Here is a 13,588-nt window from a genome sequence, read left to right on the forward strand (position 1 = left end):
CATGGCCTCCATCTTTCCAGTTTATTCAATCTTTCCTCATAGCTAATACCCTCCATACCATGCAACATCCTGGTAAACATTTTCTGTACTCCCTCCAAAGCCACCACGTCCTTCTGGTAGAATGCCGACCAGAATTGGACACAGTATTCCAAATGTGACCTAACCAATATTTTATATGACTGTAACATAATTTGCCAACTTTTATACTCAACATTCACCACCGTGGGGGATGTTGGTTAAAATCACCACCTTTGAAAGTCCCAAATAGTTAAGTCACTGTTTTTGCTTTGATGTGAACATTAAGGTGGCACGGTGGTTAGCACTGCTGCCTCACAGCGCCAGGGACACCGGATTCGATTCCCAGCCTTGTGGAGTCTGTGTGGAGTTTGCACGTTCTCTTCGTATCTGCGTGAGTTCCCTCTGGGTGCTCTGGTTTCCTCCCACAGTCCGAAAGACGTGCTGGTTAGGTACATTGGCCATGCTGAATTCTCCCTCAGTGAACCCGAACAGGCGCCGGAGTGTGGCGACTATGGGGTTTTCACAGTAACTTCATTGCAATGTGAATGTAAGCCTACTTATGATGCTAATAAATAAATAGACTGTGTCCTTTCACTAACAAGACCAGCAGCAAACATTCCCCATCCTCGGGTACCTGTGGGCAAGATGATGTTTGACCTTCTTGAACCGTTGCAGTCCATGTGGTGAAGGTGCTCCCACAATGCATTAGGTAAGAGTTACAGGTTATTCACCCAGTGATGATGAAGGAACAATGATACATGTCAATAATAACAATCTGTATTTATATGTCTTCCATGTAATAGACTTTCCCAGGGCATTTCAAAGAAGTGTTTTTCACACTAAATGCCTTTGCAGGTCAGTGAGCTCGGGGGTGATGATGAACAAGACTTGATGTGAGTAAGCACATGGCCAGCAGAGATTTGGATGACTTCAAGACTTCAGGGAGATTGAATGTAGGAGGCCGGGAATGCATTCGGATAGTTAAGTCTGGAGTTATTGAAGGAATGGACGAGAGTTCCAGCTGCAGACGAACAGAATCAAGTGTAGGTTAGAGGGATTAGCGGGTAAAATATGTAGGGATATGGTGATAGGGCCTGGGTGGGATTGTGGTCGGTGCAGACTCGATGAGCCGAATGGCCTCTTTCTGCACTGTAGGATTTCTATGTTTCTAAGGACAGAGTAAGAGTTTTAACAACACCAGGTTAAAGTCCAACAGGTTTATTTGGTAGCAAATACCATTAGCTTTCGGAGCGCTGCTCCTTCGTCAGATGGAGTGGAAATGTGCTCTCAAACAGGGCACAGAAACACACAAATCAAGTTACAGAATACTGATTAGAATGCGAATCCCGACAGCCAGCCAGATCTTAAAGATACAGACAATGTGGGTGGAGGGAGCATTAAGCACAGGTTAAAGAGATGTGTATTGTCTCCAGACAGAACGGCCTGCAAGTCCAGGAGGCAAGCTGTGGGGGTTACTGATAATGTGACGTAAATCCAACATCCCGGTTTAGGCCGTCCTCATGTGTGCGGAACTTGGCTATCAGTTTCTGCTCAGCGACTCTGCGTTGTCGTGTGTCGTGAAGGCCGTCTTGGAGAACGCTTACCTGAAGATCAGAGGCTGAATGCCCGTGACTGCTGAAATGCTCCCCCACAGGAAGAGAACAGTCTTGCCTGGTGATTGTCGAGCGGTGTCATTGATGAAGACGAACATCTCGCCAAGGCCATCCCCACACACCCACTTCTTGTCTTCAAACAACTGCGCAACCTCAAACAGACCATTGTCCGCAGCAAACTACCCAGCCTTCAGGAGAACAGTGACCACGACACCACACAACCCTGCCACAGCAACCTCTGCAAGACGTGCCGGATCATCGACGCGGATGCCATCATCTCACGTGAGAACACCACCTACTAGGTACACGGTACCTACTCTTGCAACTCGGCCAACGTTGTCTACCTGATACGCTGCAGGAAAGGATGTCCCGAAGCATGGTACATTGGGGAAACCATGCAGATGCTACGACAACGGATGAATGAACACCGCTCGACAATCACCAGGCAAGACTGTTCTCTTCCTGTGGGGGAGCACTTCAGCAGTCGTGGGCATTCAGCCTTGGATCTTCAGGTAAGCGTTCTCCAAGGCGGCCTTCACGACACACGACATAAGAACATAAGAACATAAGAAATAGGAGCAGGAGTAGGCCATCTAGCCCCTCGAGCCTGCCCCGCCATTCAATAAGATCATGGCTGATCTGACGTGGATCAGTACCACTTACCCGCCTGATCCCCATAACCCTTAATTCCCTTACCGATCAGGAATCCATCCATCCGCGCTTTAAACATATTCAGCGAGGTAGCCTCCACCACCTCAGTGGACAGAGAATTCCAGAGATTCACCACCCTCTGGGAGAAGAAGTTCCTCCTCAACTCTGTCCTAAACCGACCCCCCTTTATTTTGAGGCTGTGTCCTCTAGTTTTAACTTCCTTACTAAGTGGAAAGAATCTCTCCGCCTCCACCCTATCCAGCCCCCGCATTATCTTATAAGTCTCCATAAGATCCCCCCTCATCCTTCTAAACTCCAACGAGTACAAACCCAATCTCCTCAGCCTCTCCTCATAATCCAAACCCCTCATCTCCGGTATCAACCTGGTGAACCTTCTCTGCACTCCCTCCAATGCCAATATATCCTTCCTCATATAAGGGGACCAATACTGCACACAGTATTCCAGCTGCGGCCTCACCAATGCCCTGTACAGGTGCATCAAGACATCCCTGCTTTTATATTCTATCCCCTTCGCAATATAGGCCAACATCCCATTTGCCTTCTTGATCACCTGTTGTACCTGCAGACTGGGCTTTTGCGTCTCATGCACAAGGACCCCCAGGTCCCTTTGCACGGTAGCATGTTTTAATTTGTTTCCATTGAGATAGTAATCCCATTTGTTATTATTTCCTCCAAAGTGTATAACCTCGCATTTCTCAACGTTATACTCCATTTGCCATATCCTCGCCCACTCACTCAGCCTGTCCAAATCTCTCTGCAGATCTTCTCCGTCCTCCACACGATTCACTTTTCCACTTATCTTTGTGTCGTCTGCAAACTTCGTTACCCTACACTCCGTCCCCTCCTCCAGATCATCTATATAAATGGTAAACAGTTGCGGCCCGAGTACCGATCCCTGCGGCACGCCACTAGTTACCTTCATCCAACTGGAAAAACACCCATTTATTCCGACTCTTTGCTTCCTGTCGGATAGCCAGTCCCCAATCCACTTTAACACATTACCCCCAACTCCGTGTGCCCTAATCTTCTTCAGCAGCCTTTTATGGGGCACCTTATCAAACGCCTTTTGGAAATCCAAAAACACCGCATCCACCGGTTCTCCTCCATCAACCGCCCTAGTCACATCTTCATAAAAATCCAACATGTTCGTCAAGCACGACTTTCCCCTCATGAATCCATGACAGCGCAGAATCGCTGAGCAGAAACTGATAGCCAAGTTCCGCACACATGAGGACGGCCTAAACCGGGACGTTGGATTTATGTCACATTATCAGTAACCCCCACAGCTTGCCTCCTGGACTTGCAGGCTGTCCTGTCTGGAGACAATACACATCTCTTTAACCTGTGCTTAATGCTCCCTCCACCCACATTGTCTGTATCTTTAAGATCTGGCTGGTTGTAGGGATTCGCATTCTAATCAGTATTCTGTAACTTGTTTTTTGTGTCTCTGTGCCCTGTTTGAGAGCACATTTCCACTCCATCTGACGAAGGAGCAGCGCTCTGAAAGCTAATGGTATTTGCTACCAAATAAACCTGTTGGACTTTAACCTGGTGTTATTAAAACTCTTACTGTGTTCACCCCAGTCCAACGCCGGCAACTACACATCATGTCTAAGGACAGAGTCAGGTGATGTTACTCAGGTCAGGTACACAGGTCACTGAAAGTCAGGTACACAGGTCTCTGAAAGTGGCAATGGAGGTGGAGAAGCTAGTCAAGAAGGCATATGACATGCTTGCCTTCATCGGCCGGGGCATTGAGTTTAAAAATTGGCAACTCATGTTGATGCTTTATAGAACCTTAGTTAGGCCGCACTTGGAATATAGTGTTCAATTCTGATCGCCACATTACCAGAAGGATGTGGAGGCTTTGGAGAGGGTACAGAAAAGATTTACCAGGATGTTGCCTGGTATGGAGGGCATTAGCTATGAGGAGAGGTTGGAGAAACTTGGTTTGTTCTCACTGGAGCGAAGGAGGTTGAGGGGAGACCTGATAGAAGTCCACAAGATTATGAGAAGCATGGACAGAGTGGATAGTCAGAAGCTTTTTCCCAGGATGGAAGAGTCAATTACTGGGGGGCATAGGTTTAAGGTGCGAGGGGCGAGGTTTAAGGGAGATGTACGAGGCAGACTTTTTACACAGAGAGTAGTGGGTGCCTGGAACTCGTTGCCAGGGGAGGTAGTGGAAGCGGTAGTGACTTTTAAGGGGCATCTTGACAAGTACATGAATAGGATGGGAATAGAGGGATATGGTCCCCAGAAGGGTAGGGGGTTTTAGTTCAGTCGGGCAGCATGGTTGGTGCAGGCTTGGAGGGCCGAAGGGCCTGTCCCTGTGTTGTAATGTTCTTTGTTCTTTGATCTTTGTACTGAGATGGAAATTGGCAGTCTTGGTGATTATTCAGATATGAGGTCAGGAGCTCAGTTTAGAGTGAAAGCTGTTATTGAGGCTGGGAACAGTCCGGTTCAGTCTCAGACAGTTGTCAGGGAGAAGGATGGAGTCAGTAGTTTGGGAGTGGAGTTTGTAGCGGGGACTGAAGAGAAACAATGGTTTTCTTCTTCCCAGTAGTTAAATGGAGCACATTGCTGTTCATTCAGTACTGGATATCGGACAGGGCAGGACAGTGTGCGAGTTGGAGGGGAATTTGGAGATTATGGTGTCCGCATAGACCTGGTCCTCCTTGGTGTAGAAGTTGAAGGTTTGGAGAATTTTGTCAAAGTTTTAGAATTCAAAGTAGAAAATCACCTCCTTTGTTCCTGCGTCTTTCACCTCTCTCCCCTCCCATAGAGGCCAGAGTCTTGTGTAGGCCCAGACTGGGTGGTAAGTTCCCTTCCCTAAAGGACATTAGTGAACCAGTTGGGTTTTTGTGACAATCCAGGAGCTTCCATGGTCACTTTTTCCTCGTGTCGACCCCACAGATTACCAGATTCATTCAGCTCAATTTCATAACCTGCCTTTGTGTTTTTGTGGGCACTCTCTCACTCCCTTTTCTCTGTTTTAAATTAATTTCATGAGGTATTGAAAGAGGAGGATATGTAGTCAGGAAACTCAAACCAAACATTCACATCAGATGGAGTTGTCCAAATCATGGGATTTTGAACATTGAAGGAAAAAGCACTGTTCACAGTGGGGAAAAACCGTACACATGTTCTATGTGTGGATGAGGCTTCAACCAATCATCTAACCTGTCGAGACACGATCACACCGGGGAAAACTGTGGAAACATGAGGACTGTGAGAAGGCCTTCAGTTACCGTCTAAACTGGAAACTCAGCGACGCAGTCACACAAGGGAGAGGCTGTGAACCGGCTCTGAGTGTGGGTTGTGATTCAATAAGTCAAACAACCAGTTGAAACACCAGCAGCTTCACCTGGGGGAGAGGCCATTCACCTGCTCTGTATGTGGGAAACAATTCACTCAGTCATCATTACCCATGACACAACAGCGAGTTCACACTGACAAGAGACCTTTTAAATGCCCAGACTGTGGGAAGTGCTATAAAAGTTCCCAAGAACTGACATCCCATCAATATGTTCACACTGAAGAGAGGCTGGAATTAGGGGAGAGCATCGATGATGGAGAATTGTGTGACTGAAGGATATTACAGAGAGAGGAGTGGTCGCAGTCATGGAGAAATTTGGAAACAAGAACGGGAGTTTTTAAATGTTAGTGGTTCTTAAACACGAACCTTTATAGGTCAGTGAGCACAGGGGTGATGGGTGAACAAGTCTTGAATAATTACACAGACAGCAGAGTTTTGGATGACCTCAGGATTGCAGCGAGGCTGAATGTGGGAGGCCAGCAAAGAGTGCTCTGGGAGAGTTAAGTCCAGAGGTAACAAAGGAATGGATGAGAGTTTCTGAACAAGATGATTTGAGACTCGGGCGATGTTACTGAGGTGGAAATAGACATTCTGGGTGATGATGAGGATATGTGGCTGGAAGCTCAGTTTGGGATGAGCCAGGACACTGAGGTTGTGAGAAGTCTGGTTCAGCCTCAGACAGTTGCCAGGGAGAGAGAGTGGAGTCTGTTGTGAGGACTGAAGACAACGGCTTGGTTCTTAATATTCAATTGGAGGAAGTTTCTGTTCATCCAGTACTGGATGTCAGACACGTCAGGATGGTGTGTTAATGAAAAGGAACTTGGAGATGATGGTGTTCCCATACGCCTGCTTCATTGCTCCATCGAGGTGGTGGAGGTTGTGGGAGTTTGAAATATTTGAAATTCCTTTTTTCCTGTGCTGCCCAATTCTGTCTCGCCCTCTCCTACTTCTGTCTCTCTGCCTCTTCCCCCTCGATCTCTTCTCCCAGATTGTCCAGAGTCTTGTGTCACCCCTGACCAGGGAGCAGGTTTCCTTCCCTGAAGGACATTGGTGAATCAGTTGGTTTTTTTTTAAAGTTAAAAGTTTATTTATTAGTCACAAGTAGGCTTACATTAACACTGCAATGAAGTTGCTGTGAAATTCCCCTAGTCGCCACATTCCAGCACCTGTTCGGGTCAATGCAACTAAGCAGCATGTCTTTCGGACTGTGGGAGGAAACCGGAGCACCCGGAGGAAACCCACGCAGACACGGAGAGCATGCAAACTCCCCACAGACAGTGACCCAAGCTGGGAATCAAACACGGGTCCCTGGCACTGTGAGGTAGCAGTGCTGATCACTGTGCCCCCGTGCCGCCCAATGACAATCCGGCAGTTTCCATGGTAACTTTTTCCCAGTGCCGGCCCCACAAATGACCAGATTCATTCAGCTCAATTTCACAACCTGCCTTTGAGTTTCTGTGGGTTCTCTCTCACTGCCTTTTTTCCATTTAAATCAGTTTCACAGGGTTTTAGAAGAGGAGGATTTTGAGTCAGGAAACACAAAGCGAACATCACATCAGGATCTGATGGAGTCGCCCAATTTATTGTAACCATTGTATCATGATTGGATTTTGAACATGGAAGAAAAAAGCATCGATTGCAGTGGGGAGAATCTGTACGCGTGTTCTGTGTATGAATCATCTGACCCCACGAACCACAAGTGCAGTCACACTGAAGAGAAGCCGTTGAAATGTGGGGACTGCGAGGAAGGATTCCATTCCCCATCTGAACTGGAAATTCACCAGCGAGTTCATGCTGGGGAGAGGCCGTTCACCTGCTCTGTGTGTGGGAAAGGATTCACTCAGTCGTTCAACCTGCTGAGACACCGGCAAGTTCACACTGGAGAGAGACCATTCACCTGCTCCAAATGTGGGAAGGGATTCACTCAGTCATCCAATCTGCTGGTACACCAGAGAGTTCACACCGGGGAGAGGCCATTCACCTGCTCCCAGTGTGGGAAGGGATTCATTCACACAAGCAACCTGCTATCACACCAGCGAGTTCACACTGACAAGAGACCTTTTAAATGTCCAGCATGTGGGAAGTGCTTTAAAAGTTCCCGGGAACTGACACGCCATCAGCAAGTTCACACGGAGGAAAGACCTTTTTACTGTGCAGAATGTGGAAAGGGCTATAAAAGTTCCTGGGAACTGACGTACCACCAACGTGTTCACACTGAGGAGAGACCGTTCAGGTGCTCTCACTGCGGGACTGGGTTCAGGCAATCATCTCAACTCACTGTACACCAGCGAATTCACACTGGGAAAAGGCCATTCACCTGCACGGAGTGTGGGAAGGGATTTAGTCGGTCATCCCAACTCATGGTGCACCAGCGGGTTCACTCTGGAGAGAGACCTTTCAAGTGCCTCGACTGTGGGAATTACTATAAAAGTTCTGGAGAACTGAAATCCCATCAGCATGTTCACACTGACAAGAGACCGTTCAGATGCTCTCACTGTGCAATTGGATTCAGGCAATCATCCCATCTCACTGAACACCAGCGAATTCACACTGGGGAGAGACCGTTCACCTGCTCCAATTGTGGGAAGGGATTTACTCAGTCCTCCCAACTCATGGCTCACCAGCGGGTTCACACTGAGGAGAGACCTTTCAAATGCCCAGACTGTGGGAAGTGCTACAAACGATCTGGAGATCTGAGGTCCCACCAACGTGTTCACACTGACGAGAGGCCATTCATGTGCTCTCAATGTGGGACTGGGTTCAGTCGATCGTCGATACTAATTGAACACCAGCGAGTTCACACTGGGGAGAAGCCATTCACCTGCTCCAAGTGTGGGAAGGGATTCACTCGGAAATCCAACCTGCTGACGCATCAGCGAATTCATAAGTGAAGGCAGGAGTTAGAGTTTGCTGTTAATCACACCCAGGACTGAACAACATTCATTAGGGTCCTATTCTGCTGGTGTTCATAAACTGCAGCTCGGTAATAGGTGTTAATGTTCTGGATAAAATTAAACTGAATCAGTTTTGTGTCAAACAATATGTGGCAAATGTTTTTAATATTAACACAAGTTAGTTGCTTTTGAAGTGAGCTTCCTCTGGACCAAGATTTACTCTGGCTACTTGTTTCCTGTTGTTTCCTTTTTTTTACACTGCTTGGATAGGTATGATCCCATTCAATAAGAACAATATGCAACGAGAGAGTTCGGGGAGTCCATTCAGCCCTCATCATTTGACTGTCAAGTTGACTTGGACGAAATGCATCATCTGTAAGGCTGTATTTATATCACATTCATAGCCCATCCACCAAGTCACAGCTCATACTGAGCCAGAGGATCTACCATTTTACAGCCATAGGGGTGTCACACCATGCCAAATATATGAACATTTCCATTAGTGGATGGAAATGATGGCAGTCTGGGGGCCCAATTGGAGACACAAGCACAGAAATATGGGGGAATTGACCATGTTAATGTGGGGATTTGTCACAAACCTTCGTCTTCATCAATGACATGTTGAAGGCTCCAGAGGAGATGCCGTAGCTTCTCCGCTCCGGGGAAGTACTGGACGACAAAGGGTATTCTGTCCACCATGTCCCGTGTTTGTCTTCTGAGAAGGTCGGTGCGGTTTATCGCTGTGGCACGTCGGAACTGTCGATCGATGAGTTGAGCGCCATATCCTGTTCTTTATGAGGGCATCTTTCAGCGCCTGGAGGTGTCTGTTGCGATCCTCCTCATCCGAGCAGATCCTGTGTATACGGAGGGCTTGTCCATAGGGGGTGACTTCTTTAACGTGTTTAGGGTGGAAGCTGGAGAAGTGGAGCATCGTGAGGTTATCCATGGGCTTGCGGTATAGTGAGGTGCTGAGGTGACCGTCCTTAATGGAGATGTGTGTGTCCAAGAATGCAACCGATTCCGGAGAGTAGTCCATGGTGAGTCTGATGGTGGGGTGGAACTTGTTGATGTCATCATATAGTTGTCCCAGTGATTGTTCACCATGAGTCCAAAGGAAGAAAATGTCATCAATGTATCTAGTGTATAGCATCGGTTGAAGGTCCTGTGCGGTGAAGATGTCTTGTTTGAACCTGTGCATGAAGATGTTGGCATATTGAGGTGCAAATTTGGTCCCCATGGCTGTTCCGTGTGTCTGGATGAAGAACTGGTTGTTGAAGGTGAAGACATTGTGGTCCAGGATGAAGCGGATGAGTTGTAAAATTGCATCTGGAAACTGGCAGTTGTCGGTGCTGAGCACTGAAACGGCCTGAGTGGCCTGCTCATAGTTCATTTGTTCATATATTCTTATGTCTCTTTTCCTGGAAATCTCTCTCTCTCTCTTGGGAATGTGCATCACACAACTTTTCCATTCGCACTGATGATTGAAATCTTTTTGAACAGGGCATCAGTGTTCCTCTGACATTTGATCACTGATGATAGTCATGTCCAAATGAATCAAGATGTTTCTGACTGAAAATCCTTCCATTCTAATCCCTTGTAAATAAAAACATCTATCAAAGCAATGAATGTAAGCACAGGATAGAAATTTGAAACTGATATTCTGGTTGTCACGTAACATTCTCCTCCCTTTCTGGAAAGCATTCTTTCTGGTTGTATCACAACTTGATATTTCTCCTGCTCTGTCCAAGACCACAAGAAACTACAAAGGGTCATGAATGACCTAATCCATCATGTAAACCAGCCTCGTATCCATTGACTCTGTCTACATTTCCCACTGTCTTAGAAAAGCAGCCAGCATAATCAAAGACCTGGACATTCTTTCTTCCACCTTCTTCCATCGGGAAAAAGATATAAAGGTCTGAGGACATGTACAACCAAATCAAGAATAGCTTCTGCCCTGTGGCCATCAAACTTTTGAGTGGAACTATCTCACATTAATTTGATCTTTCTCTATATCCTAGCTATGACTGTCATACTCCATTCTGCACCCTCCTCTTTCCTTCTCTTTGTCAGTAAAACGTACAAGAAACAATACTTCGCACTGTCTACTAATACATGTGACAATAATAAATCAAATCGAATCAAATTTCAAACTTTAAACATCTGCCTCCTCCCTATCAATTGTAAGCCTAATTCTTTTGACCATCCTCCTTATTTTTCCCCAGTTCTCCCCCAAGGACGCTGCTGACTCTGGGGTTCAGTTTCACATTGAGCTATTCCACTCCCCAATATGTCACCCAGGTGTCTAAATTTTTACACCTGAATTTTGCGAAGGCGGCTTCGCTATCAATTCCAGTGACTACCCAGATGTACATTATATCCGGATGGGGTCACTTCGCCTCCTCCCCATCCCATCCATCGCAGTCCCAGGTGTTTGGAGACTCGGCTCCGGCCGAGTAATGGCGGCCGCGGCTCCCACAATCCCCCGCGCTGAGGAAATCGCTCTATTCGCCGGGTGGGACTGCGCATGATGAACCCAGAGAAGTTCTGCGCATGTGCGGAGGATAGCGTTTCCCATTGGCCAACAACTTCGAGCGATCCAGGGTCAAAGTGTCTCCCACTCACTTCCGCTGCACCACTGTCTTCATGAGGGGCATTGACCAATGGGAGGAATTGGAGGACCGGAAGGACACTGGTCCTCCAGCCAATCAGAGTGCGGGCTTTGTGACAATGCAGATTGGATTTCAGACAGACGGAAACCTCTTCCTGTCGTCAACATCTGTCAGTAAAACACTTTGTTTTCTTCTCTCCTTTTTCTTCTCATTCTGGGGTTAAATTGGGGACTTGCAGCAACTGAAGGGAAAGGAAGTGAATTCAGGGAGCTGCAGACTCTGGAAAGGTTGGCCCAGGTATCTCTCTCCCTCTTAAAGACATTGCCATCCTTTGCTTCCTCAACTTGTCACATTTATTTGTCTGGTTAAGAGGATGGTCTCTTTCCTAATGTTCACAATTTAAAGGGGTGATTTCCCGAGGAAATAGCTGAAATTTAAGGGGCAGTAAATTAATATAGGACAGAGATGTGTGCAGTCTTGTAAGATGATACAAATTAGATATATTATGCATGGTCCAGTAATAAAGTTCATTTTTTATTATTTTTAGTTTTCTTAATACTGTAACTAAGTCGTTTATTTTCAGTAATCGGGTTATTGTATCACACAAGGAGTCCATTCAGCAACTCAAGTCCATGCTAACTCTCTGTAGAGCAATCCAGTCAGTCCCATTCCCCCTTAAGTTCATAAGATATAGGAGCATAATTAGGCTATTTGGCCCATCGAGTCCACTCCGCCATTCAATCATGGCTGATATGCTCCTCATCCCGTCTGTATCCCTGTTCCCCTGCCAGTCTATTTTGACTGCCCATCTAATTTCATTTTGAAATATTGAATGTATCAAAATGCACCGCCCTCATAGCCAAACAATTGATATTCAAGAACGTTCACTGTTGAAATAGTGTTCTATCTCATAGCCTTGCTGTACTTCTATTTATTAAACTGGTCCCCTATGTTACATACATTTTACTTCACTAAGTATATTTAGGCATTTAGACTAGCAGCCTGCATGAAGATATCTCAGTACTGGAGAAGAAGCAGTGAGCATGGATTTGTTGATCAGCATGAATCAACACCTTCAGGAGAATTGGAAGGGTGTGTTATATATACAGCAGAGTGAGGATACAGGGATAGTGTGTGGGATGGAGATGTACAGATCCAGAGGAATGAGAAAGGAAGAAATGTTCCACAGAAACTAGAATTGTCTATTCTGAATTTCTGTTTGATACTGACAGTGATGACTTTTGTAAACTCATTTTACAGGAAGTTATAAGGGGAAGATTTGCTGCCAGCAATCTCAAAACATGTTAAGGCTTAATAGAGTCACTCAAATGATCAGAACCTGAATATCATCAGTCCTTGAATCTCGAAGAAGAAATATTTATCTGTTTTTTCTGTCACATCAGTGTGACTGGAAAGGCACCAAGAAACACAGAACTGAGTGAGAGTGTCCAGTACCCTGATTGTCAAAAGACCAGTTACACAGACTGCAAAAATATCACATCATTTACAGCGGGGACAGACGTACACATGCTCTATGTGTGGATGAGGATTTAACTGATTGTTAAACCTGGAAAGACACAAGGACATCCACACCATGGAGAAACCGGGGAAAGATGAGGATTGTGGTAAGGAATTCCATATCCCGTCTGCACTGCAAACTCATCAACATATTCGCACTGGGGAGAGACTGTTCCCCTGCTCCAAGTGTGGGGAAGGAGACTGCTCCCCATCTGCCCTGAAGATTCATCAATGCAGCCACACTGGGGAGAGGCCCTTCATCTGCTCTGAGTGTGGGAAGGGTTTTCTCCAGGCAGCCGACCTGTGGAATCACCAAGCAGTTCACAGTAGGGAGAGGCTGTACACCTGCTCTGAGTGTGGGAAGGGATTCACTCAGTTATCCCACCTGCTGACACACCAGCAAGTTCACACTGGGGAAAAGCCGTTCAACTGCTCTGAGTGTGGGAAGCAATTCAATCATTCATCTGAACTTTTGAATCACCAACAAATCCACACCGGAGAGCGACCATTCACCTGCTCCGACTGTGGAAAGGGTTTCACTCAGTCATCTCACCTGCAGATACACCAGCGAGCCCACACTAAGGAGAGGCCTTTCAACTGCTCTGAGTGCGGGAAGTGTTTTATTCAATTATCACACCTAGTGACTCACCAGGGAGTCCACAGGAGGGAGAGGCTGTTCCCCTGCTCCGAGTGTGGGAAGCGTTTTATTCAGTTATCACACCTAGTGACACACAAAGGAACACACACAAGGGAGAGGCCATTCAGCTGCCCCGAATGTGGGAAACGTTTTATCCAATCGTCACACCTAATGTCACACCAGGGAGTTCACAGCAGGGAGAGGCCATTCGTCTGCTCCGAGTGTGGGAGGCGTTTTATTCAATCATCCCACCTAGTGTCACATCAGGAGGTTCACACCAGGGAGAGGCCATTTACCTGTTCCGAGTG

General features: G+C 46.6%; 2 protein-coding genes across 2 annotated transcripts in view; both read left to right on the forward strand.

The window, feature by feature from the left end:
* LOC144483340 (uncharacterized) overlaps positions 1 to 10,133 on the forward strand; it is a 67,866-nt gene extending 57,733 nt beyond the window's left edge. Inside the window, exons 6-8 of the mRNA XM_078202056.1 lie at positions 5,662 to 5,882; positions 7,223 to 7,591; positions 7,676 to 10,133. Coding sequence (XP_078058182.1) covers positions 5,662 to 5,882; positions 7,223 to 7,591; positions 7,676 to 8,510 — 1,425 coding nt within the window. The 3' untranslated portion in view covers positions 8,511 to 10,133. The remainder of the gene's footprint in view (positions 1 to 5,661; positions 5,883 to 7,222; positions 7,592 to 7,675) is intronic.
* Positions 1 to 13,588, forward strand: part of LOC144483343 (uncharacterized) — a 263,183-nt gene that overhangs the window by 37,070 nt on the left and 212,525 nt on the right. The window lies entirely within an intron of this gene.

The sequence above is a fragment of the Mustelus asterias genome, unplaced genomic scaffold, assembly GCF_964213995.1.
Source record: "Mustelus asterias unplaced genomic scaffold, sMusAst1.hap1.1 HAP1_SCAFFOLD_63, whole genome shotgun sequence".
Lineage (NCBI taxonomy): Eukaryota > Metazoa > Chordata > Chondrichthyes > Carcharhiniformes > Triakidae > Mustelus > Mustelus asterias.